This window comes from Molothrus ater, chromosome 5 (assembly GCF_012460135.2).
Source record: "Molothrus ater isolate BHLD 08-10-18 breed brown headed cowbird chromosome 5, BPBGC_Mater_1.1, whole genome shotgun sequence".
Classification (NCBI taxonomy): Eukaryota; Metazoa; Chordata; class Aves; order Passeriformes; family Icteridae; genus Molothrus; species Molothrus ater.
Window position 1 is genome coordinate 25,025,910 of NC_050482.2, and position 22,389 is coordinate 25,048,298.

Genomic DNA, 22,389 nt, shown 5'->3' on the forward strand with positions numbered 1-22,389 from the left:
CCAAATCTCTTCCCTTTTAACTTAATGCAGCTGTCTGACCAGTTCTCATTCCTATTTTTATTGCACCAATATACCTTTTCCACATTGCTGAAAATCTGTTTTAGTGAATTATCTTTCCAATTCTCAAGAAAGCCAACTTGCCCATTATTTTCATCACTGAGTATTTGAACTCATCCTACTTATTTCCTTATACCCTTTGTAGAGTGTAATTCTTCTTTTCTTTTTCAGAATTTCTGAATCTTATATTTTACTGAAAATGGAAAAAAAATTAAAAAAGCAGATAGACTTTGCATTACATAAAGTATATTGAATTTTTAAACATCAGCCTATTTTTCCTGGAGTGGCAAGGGCTAAACAGCTACCAACATAAATGCATGTTTGTGGGTTGCCATTGCTACAGATTGGAGTTAAGGCTATAATGGATTATATCTGAATATTTCCAAACCCATATGTATTTACCTTTCACTTGAACCTAACTTCCATGAAAAATTCTTATGATACTTTCTGCTCTGAAATAATTTATATGTAGTTTTAATTTTAACAGAACTTTCAATTTTTTTTGTTTCCATTGGAATTCTTTGAATTGATGGCCTGACTAGAAAGTTTTGAAAGCCCAAAACTATAAAGAATAAAAGAAAAAGATATTGCATGATTTTTAAAAAAATTCCTGGTACTACTTAATCACTTTTGAATAAAACAAATTGTATTTGAAATTACTGTAGAAATTAATAGGATTTACTATTTACTTTGTTTGGCTACTTGTGAGATATTGTGTAAACCATGTAAGTTGGGTTGGATTTCAGTTTCAAAATATTTTTTTTTTTTATTTTTTAAATTGCAAAATTACACAGATAAATGAATATTTTATAAATAGAAGAATGTTTGAAGTTTCTGTATGTCTGTTATACTTAATGCTTGTATATGTAACTGTCCTTCTCTTTCCCCAATAATGTAACAAAAGATCATAGGCATATATTCCTTAATAAACACATATTCCTTCACTGTCAAAAGTAGCTCCAGGCAAAAAGTTGGCAAGTAAAGAGTTAACAAAAAGGTCAATGAAATGTGAAGACATCTGGTCCTCAATGTGTACAAAAATAATATTTGCAGCTTTTAGATGTCTTTTATGTTTCTATTGCGCAAAAATAGATTTTTTTTTGATTGAACATTTTCAGCCTTCCATTGACTGAAATAGATGAGTGCCTTAGGGCATTTTTGGAAGGGAAAACTAAAAGAAAAATGCTAAATTCCTTTGTTCAGAACTGGTGCTCTGCATATCCAGTAAATTTTTTAATACAAAGACATATCAGTCAATGGGGAGTTTAGTTTGCAAAAGGACTCCAAGATTAAGTTTTTAGTATGCAAGTGTGACCACCAAACAGGCATGATAAGACTGTGGTGACCAGAAAGAGGCAGGTACACCCACATTTTTCATATTTCAGAAATTTACAGGTATTCATATTGGAGTCATCTCTCCAAAATAGGAGAGAGGACCAGGGAGGTAAGGAAGAGAAATAGTTCACACTGCAGAACAGCTGGGAAGCAGCACCAGCTGCTGCCATGGTTAAGGGAGCCTGATGCTGCAGCACAAGAACAAGGTGACTTTCTGGGCACATGGGAAGCCTTCATTTTTTGCTGAGCTTTAGTCTGGAGTATGCTGTCAGTACCTGTAGAGCTGGCAAATCATGCAGGCACAATGGATCAAAGCCTGTGTATGGAAGAACTCTGTGGCTAAGGAATGACATCAGCAGTTAGGAGATATAGTACTTCATTTTATTTTTGAATCAGCACAGATGTGCTTGCTAGACTGTTCCTCAGCTTTCCCTCTTGCTTGTATCTACAAGAAGATGCTGCTGTGAGAAGCGGTGCTGTAGTTTTTGTGATGTATGCAACACCACAGCCTTAACTGAAGGTGCACTGAAAGGAAAAGCCAGATCCTTGTTCCATCTGTGGCTATCTGGGAAGCAGCTTTGCAGAGAATGTCCTGGAGACTCTAGTGGGCTATGAGCCCATAGCACACCCTTTCAACACAAAGAAAGTCCAACAGCCTCTCCTTGGTTGCATCAGAAACCACACTGCATAACTGCTTTAAGGGTGATCCTTTTCCTCTCAGCACTGGAGAGGCTGCAGCTGGAGTGCTGCTCCAGTTCTGAGCTGCCTGTTAGGAAAGGGACAGGGATGTACTGGAGTCAGCAAGGGGCCACAAAGATGCTGAAGGGCTTGGAACTTGTGAGTTAGGAGAGAGTGAGAGAGCTTCCATTGTTCAGCCTGGAGAACAGAAGGTTCAGGATGACCTTCATGCATGTAAGCACTACTGCATGGGGAGGAAAAAAGGTAGAGCTAGGATTTTAGGGGTGCCCAGTGATAGGCCAAGAGGCAATAGGCACAAACTGAAATGGGTGAAATTTCAATTCTTCATAAGAAAATTATTTTTTTAGTGCATACATGATCAAACACTGGAATAGTTTGCTTGGGGAGGCTGTGTAATCTCTGTCCTTGATATTTGAAATTCAACACAGCCCTGAGTAACATACTGTAGTTGATCCTGCTTTGAGTGGGGCAGTTGGACTAGATGATCCCCAGAGGTCTTTCCAACCTCACTCATGAAGGGATTCTGTGGTTCATCATAATAAATTGTTGAGGTAATTAGAGATTTTGGAATACTTCTTTACTCCTTTTTTTCTTTTTCTTTTCACCCCCAGGGAAAAATCATGTCATCAATAAACAAAAGGCTGCTCACACTGTGGTGTACCACTTTCCCTCATTTTGCTTTCTGTTTATCTAATAGTGCTTTCTGTCAGGGCCTGGGCCCTGAAGATCTAATGTCTCATGCAGTTCATATTACATGAAATGTTCACACTGCAGTGAATTAGTGATTGGTTTCAAGTCTCGTTGTGTTTCCTGGGGCAAAGGCAGTATATGCCACTATAAACGTGCTTTTCTTTTAAAGGGCTGGAGGTTGATCCTACAATCACTTTCTAGTGTGAGCAATTCTGATATAAGGTTTTCTTCCCCAGAGCTACTCACTTTTGAAAGGGTGACTCTTTGCAGGAACCAACTGTTGTGTTGTATGTGGCAGTTTAGAAACTGGACTGTGAAAATATTTCTTCTTCTAAACACACGATGATAATGTGGATGGTTGTTAGCAATGCAATTCCTCCAGCAAATGGGAATGGTTACTGCATACAAAATCAGTTTTTCTTTCATTATTTTTCAAGCAGTTACTTAAATATATATATATAGTATCTGCTATCAAGCAAGTAGGAAACAGAATGGGGAAAAATGAAGGCTTCTCATTTCCATTGTGGTCCTTTTTTTAACTGGCAGTTGTTCCTGTTTTCAAGTGTTTGTTTCTACTTTAATGAGGATACCAACTTTCATCCAGTGAGATGTGTGGGTCACTTTGTTAGCGCACTTGCACACACTAAGGCAACACACCAGCTGGAAATTTGGACTTTTAGCTGAATTATTTTTCCCCAGCAAATGGCTTTCCTTTTGACATATTTTAATGTACTTGCACACTGAGAGGAAGAGTGGGTGAACAGAAAACAGACTGTTTTATTAACCCAGCAGTCACCTTTGAGATTCATACGTGTCCACTTTTTTCTTGCCTTTGTACCTAATCCCAAGAGCCTGGTACCTGGCTTCCCTTGGAATAACAAAGTCAGTCACAAACCTCCAAACATGATTGTTAACTGAATGCCAACTGTTTCTTCTCATCTTTTTTTTCCCTTTTTTGTTTTTTTTTTTTCCTTTTTTTTACAGTACTATGTTAGGGATTGTGTTCTTATGGGTGCCCAATAACCATAATATCAATTTGGATTTATACTGAAGATTTGTTTTGGTTTTGTTTTTTATTTTTTTAAATAGTAGATGTACATTGTTCAAGAAATTAAATTGCTGCTTCTATTTTGTGTGTGTGTTTTATAGTGATTTTTTCAGCTGTGCGAATAGTGGGAAGGGAAGAAATAAAGCAATGCTGCAGGCACTTACTGGACTACAGTTTCAGCTCAGAGGAAAGCTACAGGATCAAAAGTGGCCAGACAAGCACCCTCGAGAAGAAGCCCATGCACATTATTCAGAGTGTCATATGCCAGTTTCACAGTATCCTGCGTTCAATGGATTTTTTCCAATGGGAACACACTTTTCATCAGACAAAGCTCCAGCAATCTCAGAGGTACCTATACTACCAGTAGATATTTACAAAGCAGATTTCAGAATGCTGTGTTATCTGCCAAAAGCTATTCTTAATTTTAACACATTTAACTCATTTTGGAGTGCGCCTAAATGAAATCAGGGGAGAGGTGAGGATGAAGCTGCTGGAATTACAATGTTCTAAAAAAAAAATACAGCTCAAGCAAGCAAATACCAAGGTATTAAACTAACTAAATTTTGTCCCTCTGATGTCTCAAATCATGTCCTTTAAATCATTATTCTTTGGATCAACTCTCTAATGGTCCAGGGCCGACAATTTGCCCTCTATGTTCCTCTTGGATAGTGGAATGTCTCTGGAGTTTTCTTTCAGCACCACAATGTATTTCCAGACAGCAGACAGGCTAAGATCCAGCCAGTGGGCAGTGAGAACAGAGTCCAGCAGCTTCATGTTTGCTTCCTTGCCCCTTGTCAGAGCAGACAGCATCTCATGACAGAGGCAGAGAGGATGCTGCACCCTGGTAAATCTGTGCCTGGCAAAAAAGGTTTTGGCACCAGCCATTTGGGGATACATTTTTTCATGCACTGTTGTTGACAGCCTGGGGCAGTTCTGGACTGTGATCTGGTCCCCCATCTCCAAGGATTGGTGATGGACAAGTGGTTTGGTACAGTGGCTGCGGTGTCCAGGACAATTTTGCACAGGCTATCTACTCCTAGCCCTTAGCAGAGTGCGTGCAGGGCTGCAGAGCTGCCTCACCGCTACATCACCTCTTGTGAGCTGTGAGCTACTGAGTGGAGGCTAAAAACCTGTCACTGGACAGATTAGATGATGCCACCATATTTCTTTCTATTTGAAAGCAACTGTGGTATTTTAAATACCACATGGTGGCAGCTGTTGATAAAGGCTGGTACTAGTTTGTTTTTCATTTTTAAAGCTGAGGAATTATAAATGTCATTAAGTGGAGCAGCCGGGTTTAAGACATTTCAGACGTGTTACATCAGGAATGTTCTGATAACTTGGTATCTGATGCACGGAACCTTTCTTTCCTAGTTTGCAGTGGGACCAAAAATAAAAATATAAATAGAGATTCAAACTCTGAATTCAACAATGAATATTTTAAGCCTTTCTTTGACTGCTAATAAACTTTCCTTCCTGTTCTCAACACTCCCTTTCTTTTCTGGGCTCCCTCCACTCTCCCCTTCCTCCAGTATTCTTCACTGTAGCCTGGGGAAAAGAAGTTTTAGAAAAATAGTAAAGTTTTTATTTATTCCTTGCAGCTTTTCTGCCCCTGTGGGCATTTGTCTGCCTGTCTGGCTAATGTGCTGTAATGAATCTGCTCTCTGCCATACACACACGTATCGTCCTATCAATCAGGGAGAAGAAATGCTGAGTATGGTGAGCACTAACAAGCACTCGGAGGGGTCAGTACACCAGTAGACTACAGTGGCATGCTACTTTCCCTACAGGCTGCTTTAATTGGGGGAACATGAATGAGGCAGCGTGTGGCTGGCACCATATTTTCTTGCCAATCTCTCCTTGGCAAACTGACCCCCTCTGCTTCACCTTTCAGGGCAGGGCTAGCCCCCCTTTGGTTCCTGCTGTGACAGAAGTCCCTCTCAACCTCCTTGGAGTCTCTGGGTTAACTGGAGCCCTGGAACTGCTGGATGAGCTGGCTTGCAGAGGCTACAGGGTGATCAAAGGGTGCTGCAGAGCCTGTGAGGATAGCATTTCTTTGCAGGTTGGAAATCATGATGCAAATAGAAGTGGGAAAAGATGGAGAAAAGGGCGCAGAGGAAATTTAAAGCAAGGGGGAATAGGAGAGAGAAATGGTGAAAAAATAGGAGCTAGGGAAATAGGAAGGGCTGAGAAAAAATCTTGAGAAAACAAATAAGAGAAGAGAAAAATATAAAGAAGTAAAAGATAAAAAGGTGTAGAAAGTCACATATTACTGAAAAGCAAGGCTCAAAGAAAAAAAAAAAGAGAAAACAAAAAATATTCCTGTACCTAAATTAGGACAGATAGGAAGGAACACCTCCAGAAGAACTCAAAGAATATCAGGAGACCAGAGGTATTTTTCATGGCAGGTTTCAGAATTTGGACAAGAAATTGTGTCCAATCCATAATTAAGTGGCAGTGTTTTAAGTTATATACCTATAGATAGGTTGACTTCTAGACATGATTCCTTTTCACCTTTGTGGAACGCCAGCACGCTGTTAAGGACCCACTGACATTGCCTTGTTGCAAGACTTACTACTACTGAGTACATTTTCTACTGGAGGTTTCTCAGCAAAGTCTTTGTTGACTGTTTGGAAGGAGAAAGGGATATGTTGAGAAGAATGGAGGGATTACAAATCTCTGAGGGACAATAACATGTAAAGTGAGATTTTGGGGTTAACAGTATGTAAGGATGGAGATTTGTACCTTTTGGCAAGTATGAAATTTTCTTTGCCCAGAAGTTCTTGTGTTCACAGATGTAGCATGTTTGCGTGGCAGTCAAGTGAAAAAACATCTTAAAGCAGTTTTTCATTGCCCAGAGCAAGCACTGATGGGGAATCCATTTTGTGTGAAGATTTACCATGGAATGCCATTGAGAATGCTGTCTTTGAGATCAAGGGTTTGGGAAGTAGCAGGAAAGGGTTAGTTTGGTACTTTAAAAGCAGCAGCCAAGGCCCAAGAAAGAGCTTGAGACTGAGACCTCTCTTTGTGACACAAAATCTTGAGTCAGATTAATTTCTGTGTTGATCAAGGCCAGCTACCTGTGTTCTGCAGGAAGCCAGGTTAACTTATAGAAATACCCAAGGCAGTGAAAGAGCCACCAGATTTTTCCCTGCAGTATTTGTAAGCTCTATAAAGTAAGAAGTGCTGGCTTTAGCAAACACTGATTGAAGATTCTGGAAAAAAATCCAGATCAAAGTAAGATGCCACTTGTAACTCAAAAAGTGACTTCTGCTCTTGAACAAATGCCTGATAAGGTGAAAGGCAATGTATTGTGAGGAATGCCATCCATCAGTCACCGGGCAAAGGCTTACACTGTGCTGCCCTTTCCTCAGGAATGTTCCACTATATTAGTGAAAGTTCACTTAAACACTGAATTCCCTTTGAAGGAAAATTCATTTTCTCTAGGAGTGGTTTTTGTCCAATATTAGTTTTGGTGAAAATTTTAGTATCTTTTTTTTTCTTCAAATGATCAGTTAAAACAAACTAACAAGATAGAATCAAATGGAGTAGAATAGAACATTTTAGGTTGGATAAAGCTTTAAAAATATCAAGTCCACTGTTAACTGGACACTGGCAAGTCCAACTCTAAACCCTGTGCCTAAGTGCCACACCTACAACCTTTTCTAGATACCTCCAGGAATGGTGACTTTGCCACATCCCTGGGCAATCTGTTCCAGTGGTTGACAGCATTTTCTGCAAAGAAATTTGTCCTGATACACAATCTAAATCTCCCCTAGAGCAAATTGAGGCCATTTCTTCTTGGGATTCTTTATGCCGAAAACCGGTAACTTTGTCAAAGACATGAGTCAGAGACCATGATCAATTGGAAACAAGCAACATTGCAGCAAAATAATAAACAAAATTTCCATATAAAAATGAGTATAAATAAATTAATTAAATCAGTAGGACTAGTGCTATTGATTTAGTTGTGTATTTGGGGCTGATCTGACTATTACTGGATGCTGTATCAATTCATACCACCACAGATCCAGTAGGAAGCTGGTAAGAAGGTGAAGACTAACCAGAGACCGGTAAATCATTAAAGTATAAAAAAGATCTAAATTACCATTAAATATTTTGGGAGCATTAACTGTTTAACTAGGGCAAAATAAAATTTAAAGGCAACCTGCAGAAGAATCCCTCAACAGCTAAGAGATACCAAAGCATTGAGAACATACTCTCCAACATACACAGCAAAGGTATGCCACAGACAGAGACTGGAAGTTGATTTCAGGTACCTGAGTAATGAGTATAAACATAAGAGTAATGTTTTACTGCATATACTGGGAAAAGCTCTGCATAAGAGTCTGCCTGTTAACCACTTTAAAATCCCCACTCTACTGTTCTTTTCTCAATGAGTGGCTAGGAAGTATAATATTGTTGCAGTGGCCTAGGACACTAAGGAAGCTTGAAGATAAGCTTCTCACAAACACAGCATAACAACAAACACTGTCTATAAATGGTTGTATTTCTTTTGGAAATAATTGTTTTAGGTTGCTATTTTAATTTTAATAATTTCTCTTTTGAAACCTTTCTGCAGGCAAATTTTGTATTTAAAGATAGAACAGATCCAGTACAGAAATTGCTAGGAGGGAAGTCATGGCTTTTTAAAAGTATTCTCAAAGTCACAAATACCTTTAATGTCCTCTGCTGCCTGCCTTATTCTCCCATATAGGCAGTCTCATTTACCCAGTGTCTGCTACACTGGCATCTTTCCAGTTTATTTTTCAGATGTGCTCTCTTGATTGCAGCAACTCCAATACTTTATACAATAACGCAAATCCTTTCTTAAGCTGGTGTGTTTTTTTGGTGGATTGACACATAATTGGAAGGATTTTTGACAGATTAGGAGACACTCTGAAAGGGAGAACAGAAGGGCAGTTTTTTTACTTCTCTCACCAAAAAATATATAATTTAAAAGCCTGAAAATCCACTCCATGTCAAAGAAGAACCATTTCAGATCCATGTACATATGCCATCTGCCTCCATAAGCTCTCTAACACCATTATAGGGCTTTGCTTCAGGCCGCAACTGCTGTGTAAGTGATGTAGTAGCAGCATACAGAAACACAAGAACACTTAAACTAGAATAGATCAGATGTCTATAAAGCTTAATAATCTGTTTCAGAATACCTTCACTGGGCTCTCACCTATCTCCATATTGTATTTGCGTTGCCCTTGGACGAAGGAAGGAATGATGAATCTGACTGCATGTTCTCAGAAGGCTAATTTATTATTTTATGATATTATATTAAAGAATGCTTTACTAAACTATACTAAAGAATACAGACAGGATACTTACAGAAGGCTAAAAAAATAATAATGAAAAGTCGTGACTTTCTCCAGAGTCCTGACACAGTTTGGCCCTGATTGGCCAATGAGTCAAAACAACTCACACCAGAAACCAATGAAACAATCACCTGTGGGTAAACAATCTCCAAACACATTCCACATGAGCAAACCAGAGGAGAAGCAAATGAGATAATTATTGTTTTCCTTTTACTCTGAGGCTTCTCAGCTTCCCAGGAGAAAAATCCTGGCTGAAGGGATTTTTCAGAGAACGTGAATGCCACATCTCCAGAGCAGGTGTCTACATCTGAATTTGATGCCTTAGCAATTTCTGCAGCCAGTGGGGTAGGTGGACCCATTTAAGATCCAATATATCTGGCATATCTTAAGCATGTACTTTGAAGTAAGACGGATTGCACCCTCCAAGTGATATTTTTCTCCCTGTTGACAGAAAAAAATCTAGATCCTTAGCTTGGATGTAGGCATCTGCATTTTGTCATAAACACAGTCAAATACATTCCATGTCTATGGGTTTTTTTTTGCTTCAGAGAAAGTATAGAATTCTCCAAATTTCTTGATTCCACTTTGAATTAGCTTATGAGATGATGCTTGAGGGTTAAAATTTAATTTTATGTTAAATTACCACAGTATAGTAATTGAGGTTGCTATGCTTAAGTCTTCATAGACTTTTTGTTGAAGCAGTTTGCAGCAGCAGAGCTGTCTGTCTCTGCAGATTTTTTCATGGCAGTCACTTAAAATATGTTCTTTTTAGTTTTGTGCACTATAATATTTTTATTTTTTTTAATAATGCTTATATTTATTTAAATTAAGAAAATACTTAGATTTTGTATTAGTATTTCTATCATGAGAAGAAGTATATAGAAAAAAAGGAAAATTATGTGAAGGGGTACATAAATAAGAGGGAAAAGGGAATTGGGAAAAAGAACAAAATGCAATTTGGAAGATCTAGAAAGAGGAGGAGCAGAATGGAGACCAAAAGAGATGAGTAAGTGGGAAATAAATAGAGAGATCTGTGTAAGATCCTCAGGCTCACTCATTATTTTGTAGACTTTCATAATATATCTTCTCTTTTTCACACTTCACAGACTTCATCTTTTTAACCTTACAGTGTCTAAAGTCCACAGTCTCTATTCTTTCTCCCATATACCTCATAATATTTTTAGACATTTTTATTTTTGCTATGTCTATTCTTGCACACACCTCTACACATCTGAGCACAGCTGTTAACCTACTTCTGTGTGATAATCTTGTGGTATGGAAATCACTGATGTAACTGCAATTCCAAGAGTGTGTTCAGCAGGTCCATTGCCTTCAGCAGTTAGAGAGACAGCATTAATGCTGAATCAAAATTTGATTTTTGTCTCAAAATTAGAATTGCAGGTAACAACCTTTTAAAGACTTGAAGCTGTCTATTGTAAGGGTGGTTCTTTTTAAAGTCTGCTGTGATTCTTGATATGAAGGAGGGAAAGTGTGGAAGACAGATATTAGAAGAGATCCAGGCAAATTGTGGAAGATGGATATAAGAAAAGACCCAGTCATGGTTTAATCACAGGGAGTCCTGATTTCTTCCCATGTATTCTCAGCTCAGAACCCTGAGCAGTAGTGAGCTGTCTATCCACACTTGTACATTTAACTATGCCTAGGACACGTCCAGGCAGCCCTACTGTTAGGAGAGTCCCTGGCACAGTGTTAGCCTATGCCTATGAATGCTGCCCCTCACTGAGGCTTGGAAGTTACAGGGTCCTGGGACAATTCACAATCAGCATTTTGCAAACAGCTGCGTTCTTCTAGTTCTCAAAGGCTTCAATGACAAAAATATGAACTCTTCTATGACTTCTGGGCTCAGTGTCCACCACCATTCCTAAGTGTATCAATTTTATGAATGAAATTATAGCTTGAGAGGGTCCCATGAAACTTTTCTTTTGAAACCCTGTGCTGCTCAATGGGTGGTGCAAGCAGGGGGGGAACACATTTAGAAGAGATAAGCTTTTTTTTCCCTTCCCATGAAGAATATGAATGTGAATTAACAAAGACTTTGCAATTGTCAAGTAGAGAACAATGGTGCAAACACTGCTATCTCTACCTTGAGGGTGTTCAGGCCTTTCCAATGTTAATGAAAGGATACTCAGTTTCTTGTCAGCTGCAGCAAAGAGAAGCTCCACAAACTTGGAAAGAGATCAGCATTTTTTGAAATGCTGGCCCAGGATTAAAAGCATAACAGGATTCCCAGCTTCCTACTGACTTCAGTGGAAAGGTGAGGATCATGATGGGAGTTAGGATTCCAGTATAAATCTACACTTGGCTTGACAGTCATACTATTCCTGAACTGACAAATGGCAGCCAAGGACGAAGTAGTCAAGCTGAAGGGTCACTAGGGAAAAAAAAGGAGCTTTAAAATAGCAGTGCTAGTCTCTATGACAAGAGCTATAGTTATTGAATTTAGAAGAAACCTGACTGAGATATTAAGTATTATACACCGTATTACTAATTATATAATGGATAATATTAATGATACTTATACAAGTGTTTGTTAAACCAGTAATTCAGATTTAATGAATAACTAATGGCCTTTTTTATAAGAGGGAATCCCACGCCTAATTTCTGAGATTAATCTTATTTAAAGCAAAAATTCTCCCTCTGAATAGCTGGTAGTGTTCAGCTTAAATTAGCATCTGCTGAAGTGAGTAGTTGAGCTTCATCTGACATTTATTAGGACCATTGCATAAAGGCTGTACTGTGGCAATACTATTTAATTGTCAAGGCAATTAGTTGCCACTTTGGATATCAGAATTGTCACTGAGTTAAAAAATAAGGGAAGAAGACATGGCAGAAATAGTTTTCTTTCTAACTGGAAATTGTGTCTGAATTTTATATTAGTCATAGAAGTGAGAACTGATGACATAGATCAGACTTGGACATAACAGGGAAAAAGTTATAATTTTAACAACGGTTGATTTACTTATGACTTCAAACCAACTCTAAATTTTATAAAAACTTATGTAAATCACTGGATGCTAGGCTAAAATTCTCTGTAATGTGTATGGTTTCCTTACCTCCCTATTAAAAAATCAGGATTATTTGTTTTCTTTTCAACAATAAAAAGATATTTAGAATAAAAAACCCTCATTCACTATTCTGTGAGTCTTACATTTGCTCTGAAACATGTGTAGATCTTAAGCAAATTCTATGTGCATGATTCTTACCTTTAACTATAAGAGTTTCTTAGTTTGAAAAGGATTCATAAAGTTATATTCTTTCAATATGCAATAAACTGGGCAGTGGTCACATGAGAGAGTCCTCTTCAACTGTGCTCATTATTGTTCTTTTTGTTCTCAAATGTTTCCCAGAGAAATTTAAAGTCAGTTTTGCATATGTGCCATTAACGTTCACAGAGTAAAGCCTGAAAAAGGCAGTGTAGCAATGGGAGTTCATTTTGCTCAAGACTCTGAGTGAAGCGTCTGGAAGTCTGGCAGCTTGTACATTGGCTGGCCTTTGGATTAATGTAGGAATGCAAAGCTACAAGTCCTTAATCTTCATAAGGAATGACAACCATCTCTGAATGGCTGGAACCTGCATGTTCATCCCATCCCTTCTCTGCTCCTCACCAAAGTGCAGTTTATTGGTTTCAGTCCTGTCCAGATCAACTTCTACAGTCTATATTTTTCATGTGTTGGCAATTTGTGTATCTGAACACATCAGAAAAGGTTATTGGGTGATTCTCTGCTTTATAATGGGGAAATTAGGGAAATTTTAAATCAAACTCTAGGAAGAATTAAGTGAGATTTTCATTTTGGCTATGCTGGACACCTCTGGGCTATGTTGTGATCCATCTGCCTAGAGGGAGGATTTTGCTTATCTCAGCTGCCATTTTCTAGCCTAGCCCTAGTGGGAGTGCATCTCATCCATTGTTTCAAGAATACTTCCAGCCATCTCTCAAAGTTCAGTATGCTGACCACGATTATCCTGTCTGTTTTCTGAGCAGTACCAAACAAGATTAGGGTAATTAATAGCTATATTTTAATTGAATTAGCTTCCATGCATTATTTATTTCTGACCAAAGGTCTAGAACTTATGGAGACCAGCACTTCAAAACTTGGGAAAGTAATAGCTTTTTTTATAGGTGGGACATGAAAAGTCTGAGCTACAAATAAAAGATTGAATCATTAAAATGTATAGATCAATTGATTTTGGGTTAACCTCTTTTGTTGGCGTGAGAGACTAACATATGGAAATGAATGGAAGATCCAGATAACCTCTAGTAGTTGAAATCTAACTGAAATATGGTTGCAATAGTGTCAAGATATTATGTTTTATCTGTGGTTACCTGCAAGTCCAGCAAAACAAGAGAGGCTGACACAATAGGTTTTAAGAGATCTTACACTTTTCAGATCATGGTGTTTCTGCTCCTTTTATTCTAAACACTTGTAGATCTCTGTTGAGATCTTGACTAGTGTTTCCTCATAATGATTGCTGCTATATTGACTCCCAGGAAAACTTTTTCTTAGTTAACTGAAGTATAAAGCAAACTTCAACTTTACTCAGGAAGGTATTTCTCTTTCTTTTCTTTTTTTTTTCCTTGTTATCAGTCATTATTATAGGGCCAGACTTCTGAAATATGCAACAACTCATGCTAATTTCAAATCTGTGTAGCATCTTCTTGTACTATTTTGAAAAGGGGCCCTTAGTCATTCTCTGGTATTTCCTGAAGTGCATTTTTCCAGAAATGAAGCACATGGTTACTGTCAACAGTAACAGGCTGTGGTCAACCTTGGTCTTGATTTCTCCACTAGCTGGAAGGAAATAAAAAACTAAACTTGTCACTTCCATCTGTCCTGACTCACAGCTGGTTCTGTATTGGTTTAGTTACACTTCAAATGTTCTGCTGTATGAGCTTTGATCAGTAAAACACGATTGAGTATCTCATATTTTCCTCTGAGAAAAGAATATAAACAGCTCTTTATAACTGACGTCAGTATTTTTTGATTTGACAGGGAATTTTAAGATATTGGAATTTTTTTTCAGACATCAAATGTACACCTTAAAACAGAGTCATCTCTAGTTCAGGCTATTGTATCGTACAATGTAGAGGTAGTTACTCAAAATGCAGGGAGAATGAAGTCAATCATTGCCCATCAAATGCAAATACAAAATAAACCACAAACAACTCAACATGAGTAAAGAAATCCAAGAATTATGTTGCATAAATTCAGTTGCCTGCTGTTCATTCTGTAGTATAGAAACACTTTTGTCCCTCTAACACTTCTCACCAAATATTTTATCCTTTTCAGGAGACAGCTATTTAAATGTAATTATTTGAATCTGTGAGATTGCTTGAAACTCACAAAGCTGAGAACCATAAAAAGTGGTGATGGAGAGAAGTCTAATAAACAGAAATAGCTTTGGTGCTGTACAAAGGAGAATACCTGTTGTGAATTGCAGCAACTTTCTAGTGGCCATAAACATAAGGAAGAAAAGGTACTGTTATTCTACAGCCATGATAGTTTTCAAAGCAATGCTACCTGCAGAGGTTGTCAAGAAAGCAGAAAAACCACAATAACCCCCACATCTCTAGCATTCCACATCCCACTTACTTCACCCAAGGCTGCGTATTTATTTTGAGATTAATTTGGTACATGTAGTGTACATTTGCCAAGTTTTTTTTTTTTTGCTATTTAAATCTTCAATTCCAAAGCTATGTATTAATCCTATTACTGCTAATTGAGAGAAGTCTGCAGTCTTTTTGAGTTAGGTGAAGTTCAAGTTGTAATTGGTATCAAAGAAAAGCACAGAGTAAGAACTGAATATTAATATTTAACTCTTGCCATTTTATTATTTCCACTAGAAAATCACAGCAGTGGTTAAAAGACCTTTTTATGAGTTCATGAGGGTAGTGAATTGGAGACTATGGGATGAGATTTTTCATTCATGCAGCAAGATTGACAAAAATTGCTTTGTAAGAAATGTAAATGAAATATTATACTGGGGCCCAGTAGTACTGGTTATAGCCACAGGTTTCTCAGTATTCCCATTATGAAATTTTCCTTGTAGGTTAAGTACCTGCACTGTAAAATTTTGCTCAAGGTTAATACAGCATACAAGATTCTAACCCAGGAGCTATTTTGTTCCAAATCTTCCATTTAGCCTTTTCCAGATAACTGTACTTTTAGACGATGTTTTGAATTTGAGTACTTTTTAAATGATTCTGCTTTTATGGCAGAACTTCTCATAAGACATGCACACAATGGTGGATTAATTGCTTATGATGGAAAATAAGGAAAAGACCACCCAGGACAAAGATGATCTCTTTGATATCAGATCCCTAATCAGGTACATTTATTTGTGCATTCCTTCAAAGACATAAATGGTGAATTTTTTCAAAGGTCAAAGAAATTAAAAGAAGAATGGCCATTGACTTGGTGGCCTTGGAAATAATTTCTAACCCTGACTAAAGAGTATTTGGAACACCAGTTAACAAAGAATTTCTCCAAGTTTTATTTTTTCTAGTTTTTGGAATTTTATGCATTGGGAATTATAGGCTCTGTCTTTAATCATACCCATAGAGCATATTCAGTATTATACCCTTGGGACTGCTATAATCAATGATTTGAGATCAAACTGGCAGGAGACCAGGATGCTGAAATATTTCAGAACTGTATCTTGTTGTTGAAATATCACAAAAACCATGAGTAAAAAAGGTGTTTTAGAGGAAGAAAAATGATAAGAGGTAATGTTGGAAGTCAGAGTAAACAAGCAAAGAGATCAAAACATGGAAAGAAAGCAAAGAAGATATGAAAAATTAGGGAGAACAACACTGAAACCAGCAAAGTGCACACAGCTTGAAATACTGCATTTCTACTACTCACTTTACATTAGAGATGACAAATTGTGATAACAATTGATTATTTTTTCTGTTGAAAGTGTTTTCCATCCTATGAATATTGAAGATAGTCTAAACTGATCATTTGACCAAAATGCACAAATAGCAATGGTAGCAAATCTGGTTCCAAACTGAGATATTTGATTCTTGCTCTGTGTACTGATTTCAGACAAATGCACAGATAATGAACATTTTTGTATTTGTTCACAAATTTTCTGTATTATTACTTTATATTAATTTACTTCAGAGTTTGTTACCTTCAAAGACCTTGCAAGTTCAGACCAAAAGTGGCTCCATGAAGGCCTGGTAACTTTGTGAGGTGCATTGACACAACTGTAGTTGCAGTCAATTCCTTATGCAGAAGAAAACTGAATTGTTCTCTAAAGCAAACAAACAAAAGGTTTCTTTCTTTTTTCTTTTTTTTTCTGGCAAAAGATTATGAAACTAATACTTGGGTTGGAACTAATGAAAAATGTAAGCTTACAACTTTCATCATTAGTGCTGTTACAAATCATAGACATATTTCCAAAGAACAAACTCCACTTTTTGTTTATATCTGAACCATTAATAATTGAACTGTGTCCTACCTTTCTAATATTAAAAGAGACAAACTAGTTACAGAATAAAGGGTGTGAATAACAAAAAATAAATTGCATTAGGTCCTGAGATAAACTATGTTATCTAACACATAGAGAATGAAAAAAATGTCGCTACTACAACCTCCAACTGACTTAGTGAGAATTTTGCCTTGAAAAATTCAATGGAACTGAAAACAAATAAACAATGTAATCTACTTTGTAGTACTGAAAATGCTGATTTTGTGGCTTAAGTGATAATATTGATAGTTAAAATACATTTCATACATAATGCTTGAAGAATCATCTAGTTCATTCAAACTCCAGGATTACTTCCCTCTAGATTTTTTCTTTAGTTAGTAAAAATGCCAACAAGATTTGAATACTGGCATTCAATTCATACCTTTTGGGGGTTGGGGGTCATTGACTCCAGCATCCTTTTCTATGTATTTATGTTAAGCAATTTTCTGGCCTCCACTGACATTTTGACAATATCATATAAATTGTAATGTTTCACCCTGCACAGTCTGACTGTGAGGAAGGTGTCACATCTTGCAGGTAAAAATTTAAGTTGTAGAGACACAAATTCCTTTCCTCATATCATAAGGTTTAGCTTCCCTAAATGCCTACATGGATCCAGCTTTTTAGTCATGTAAATAACAGGCATCTAAATAAAGTTCATTGCCTTCTGTGATGAGAAGTTCTCCTTCTGTGATGAACCATAAGAGAGGAGCAAGTCCAGAGGAATGAAAAAAAAAATTCCTGCTTTTTTATGAAGTCTCCCAGGGGTATCTGAAAGTGATTTACTTTCTGGAGATCCTTTCTCTTCCTATTGTCCAAAAGACAGACTTTTTCATAATGTAGACTAGAAAAATGCCTCTTAGAGATGAATGTCACTTGTGATGAATGCTCAAAATTATCCAGGGACTCAAGTTCAGGTAGGAAATTGCACCTGAATCTTTAATGTCTTTGTGTAACAGGTAACCACGGAACTATTCTTCTTGCAACCCAGATGATCTTCCTCTAGAGACTGAGTCCACTTCTCTCACAGCCAAGTGAAGCATGAAGTCTTTTCTCCCCTTCAAGTCAGTAATGTGCATTTCATTCTTTCACAGCAGGAGTACAACAAATACTGCTCTACAAATGACTGCAAAATGCCAAAGCATCTTTTAGGATAGTGATGTAGAGAGCTTGATGACCTGGCTGACATTGTGCTCATCTTACACTGACCACTGGTAGTCAAGATGAATTGGTAACATGATGTCTTCTGATCTCAAACACAAAATATTTCATATTAGATATTGTGTGTTAACTACCTTGTGTATCCACAATGTAAAAATTTTCTACAATAGTTCTGCAGTAAAACAAATATCACTTCTCTGCAGGCTGGCTAAAGATTGCCACCTGTAAACCAAAAGACCTGGGACCAATTTCAAAACCCACTGATGGCTTTTTGACTTTATTGAGCTTTACATCTAGTCTACAAAAGCAAAATTTTAAATGAAGAATCATTCTGTGTTGAGATAGAAAAATAGCGTGAAAACATTTTTAAAGCATACCAGCCAGTGATACTTTCAAGAGACTTGGTCTGACCAGACACTCCACTGATATGTATTTAAAGCATTATTAAAAAAACGTGCTATGGAAGGTATTATTTTGGATCATAGGCAATAAAACTTAAGGGGAATCCAGCTCTTTAGAGCCCTGTGTCTTTTTGAATAAAATTGAACACATGTAAAATGAAAAAGCTCCAAACAAAACCATGAACCTTTTCTGTGCTCTTATTTGAAATCTTTATATCAAGTCAGGCCTCAGTGTGTACAGGGCTATTTTAAGCACAGTTTCTACCAAAAGAACTGCTGATGACATTTCAGAAGTGATTCCCTCACTGCTGTGCTCCAGTTAATGGGCCACTCTTGTGATAGCAGCAGTATTGCTTCTAAAAATGTGATGATCTGCTGCAGATAGAAACATCTTTTTCTGCATTATGCCCATTGATTAAAAAAAAATATATACTAAAGCCTTATCCGGGGAACTCAGACTTGGAGGAAATGAGGCTTAACTGGATTTTATTCTTAAAAATAATAAGAGAATCTACTAGAAGGAATAGGCTCTTTTCAATCTTTTTTTCCCTGATCATTTGGTATACTTAATATATAAATATACCTATGACTCCCTGTAAGCATAGATATACCTGCTTAAAAGACATTCTATATGTATGTGTGGAAGTGTATATATAAATGTCAAAAGCTGTGAGGAGTGGTCCATTGTCACTTCACCAAATATGACACCATAAATATGCATATGAGCACTGAACTAGTGCTCCCAAATGCCTGGTCCCCAAGAGTCTAACCTCTTCTTATTCATAGTGTTTTATTACAGAAAGAAGCACCTGGTAATCAAACAGACAAGCAGCCCATGACTGCTGTTGAGGTAGCTGTGATACACTGTTTAGTACATTTGCCCTTGGTCAGACGCTTAGATGAGGCACATTAGGCTGATATTCCCAAAAATGCCTTTATGACTGGGAAATGCAGCCTCCATGATTTCAGTTAATTAGTGAATGCTGAATTACGTAGCAAACAGGTGAATATATTATTTTTCCTTTTCATCAGTAATACTTAAACTCCTGAACTGTCAACAATATTCAGCTACTTAATCTGAAGAACATTATCAATTATTTTTTCTGCAATTGCTTTTTTCACAGCTGGAAGATGAATGTGGAATTTATTTTAGCTTCATGGTGTTCCTCCAAACATAAGCATATTATTTTATGCGTCTTCCTTGCTGCCAATGTTGGCTGTATGCAATGATTCAGTTCATTGGATTACTTTGTGGCTCTTTAGTTCATGTGTGTTAGCTCTTTCAGAAAGTATTTCTGAAACATTCACTGAAAAGGGAATATGCCCAGGTGAAAAATTAAATGGTGTTCTTTAAGACTTCCACAAATACAATATAAATTTTTAATTCAATGTCTTTCAGTATCCAAGTCACTGCAATTTCAATTATTAGATATTAGTCAGAAACTAGATCATACAAGACACTGATGGCATAATTTGAGAAAATCCTACTGCAGAAACGTAAAAATGATTGGAACTTCTGTTCACCTGCTTGAAATCCACTTTAGTGTAGACTGACTCAGGTCTGATTTTCAAAAGGTTTTATACTTTGTTTCCCCTCCACTATTTTTAATATCAGTTTTACTACAACAGATTTTTTCTCCTTGCTACCCCTTTTCTCTTACATGCCATTGCTTAAATCCTTTTCTACCTTCAACATGTGCTATTTCCTACACATTAAACCCAATGAAGTTATATTCCCTGTCATATCTGTTTTCTACCTCTCAATCAATATTAAAATTGGAGAGTTGTTTCACAGGATTTCTTCACAAGAAAATACAATTTTTTAAAAAATAATATTGAAAGAGCAAGAGCATTATTCCTTCTGTATTGTCTCATCATGTCTCATCTTCATGTCGTAGATGTGAGGTTTCGCAGTTTTTCTGGGATCCAAAGGATACCATTGTGACTTTGTAACTTCTCTGAAATCAGTTGAGAGTTTTGGATTAAAATTTCTAAAATTCCTGCAAACTGAGAGTCAAGAAATATATTTAATTTTTGTTTTAATAAGAGGTATACTGTAGAAATCTAGATTTTCTTGTTATCTCCTATAGTGTGAGTGCTTCCTTAGGTTGTTCTGTATTCAATAAATAAAAACCTTTTGAATATGCCTCAGTGTGAAACAGTGTTCCAGGAAGTTCAGTTTCAAAGTGACATCCATTGCTTTCCCACGACAGCAATATCTGATCACTTTTAGCATAGCTTCCTAAAAATATGTTGCATGTTTTGATGGCTGTTGCTGTCTGTTTCCTCATCATAAACCTTCCTTTCCTTCCACCTCAATGTTTTGCTCCTGCAGTCCACTTTCAGTAGAGCTTCATTGTGGTGTCATGGAATCCACAGGCAGAGAGAAAAAAAGCATAAACTGTACAATGGGAAAAGATAAGATAGCTCTTAATGAGTCTGCAGAGTAATGAGCAAGGGCAGCAGATGAGTGGGGATGCTTGGGTTTATGTGGGCTCAGGAGCCTGTGTGCTGAAAGCTCCCTTCCCTGGCAGGAGATGTGATCACCTCTTGGAAAGTGCAGTGCAGTGATCATGGAAAGCAATCCAAAACTGGGTAACTTGGAGTCTTGGGAGAGAAAGCTTTAAGGGAAATATAACAGAAATCTGCAGGAAACAGCAGTTTATTGGTTTCACTATTCATGGAAGAGCTTGTTCATACGGAACATTCAAATTCTACTGTGTAAATGTAAAATTCTCATGATAAGAGACACTATGGCAATATTTTATTTATCATATTTGAGCTCACACTCATTTTGAGGCTGATCCTCTGTGTCTATTTCTGCACTACAGGTTTTTAGGGTAGCGTAATAAATCAGTGCTTTTGCCTGGTGTGTTGAATTTTGAACAAGGTTTTGTATTTTTTTGCTAAGCTTACAGTGTTTCAATAGACACCTTTTTTATCTGAACACTTGAGGTAACTTATCTACTTCAGTGAAGTCCTGCTCAATGCAGAAAAGTTCATGGAAAATATATAATATTGATGATGATGATGATCATCATCATCATCATCATTCTTGTACTTATTATTCAGGCAAGGCTCCTAATCAATACCAATAATTTAAAATGAGAACAATAGGCTTTTTCTACTGTTCAAAAAAGATATCCTGCTTACTGGAAAAGAGAGAGGATCTAAAATAAGATGCAATTCCCAAGGGAAAACCACAATTTCTGAATTGTATTACTGAAAGTAGAAAGATGAATTAATGTGACTAATTTCAGAATCAATCTTGCTGTATTAAACACACAGCTGGCCTTGGACTGCAGCATTTTAAATGAAATGAAGAAATAGTTTGATAGACTATAGATAGTTTATGTATTTTATTTATCACATTATTGGCAAGATATCTAACTTGTTTCCACTTTGGAAAAAAGAGGTATTCTTTAGCTTAATAATGTTCAGTTCTTAGAGAGTTCAGATGCTCAGATTTGAGTCTGCCAGGGCAACATATTTTACATTCAGTTAAGAATCTAGTTGAGAACAGCTACTTTTTCTCTAAGCAGTTTTGTTGCTGTTTGTGCTTTTTTTCAAGCTCAAATCAATTGTTCTTGACATAAACAACTCCTATTTCTGTTCCCTGCTGTATTCCCTGCTGATCTAGTGCAAGTTCAGCTTATGTCGTGGTTCTTGGTGGCCTTTTATTAATGTTCTGATGTAGAAGTTGAATATTAATCTGTAAGCTCATATAATAATATGAGTTCCTGTTCCTCCTGATTACTCAGGAAGAAAATAATTTACATCTCATACAGGTTTGGACATAGAGAAAAGAATCTAGAAGACTTCCAAACTTAGCTACCACACGTGATATGGGACTTGTGACAGACCTTTGCACTGGGCTGCTCCTGTGGAAGTTGTAAGGGACTGATATTGACTTCAGCAACAGAGAATTTTCAGAAGCCTCTACTGTGACTGAAACAGGTTGTAGTCAGAAGTTATTGGATAATTCTGATTTGTTCCCCAGATCAGTGCCCCAGTGTGCAAAACATTATACAGACATAGCGAACTACTTCCTTAAGGGCTTCACAGCTTTAAAAGACTTTATTGACAGAAAGCACATCTTAAACTTTAAAAGTTTCAATGTCAAATCCAGCAGTATAGAATAAAAGTGGAAAGGATAGCAGTAATCATTCAATGC

General features: G+C 37.0%; 1 protein-coding gene across 1 annotated transcript in view; it reads left to right on the top strand.

Moving 5' to 3' along the window:
* Positions 1-3,976: 3,976 nt before the first annotated feature.
* Positions 3,977-22,389, top strand: part of TFEC (transcription factor EC) — an 87,626-nt gene continuing 69,213 nt past the window's right edge. Inside the window, exon 1 of the mRNA XM_036401043.1 lies at positions 3,977-4,177. Within this exon, the coding sequence (XP_036256936.1) occupies positions 3,977-4,177 (201 nt within the window). The remainder of the gene's footprint in view (positions 4,178-22,389) is intronic.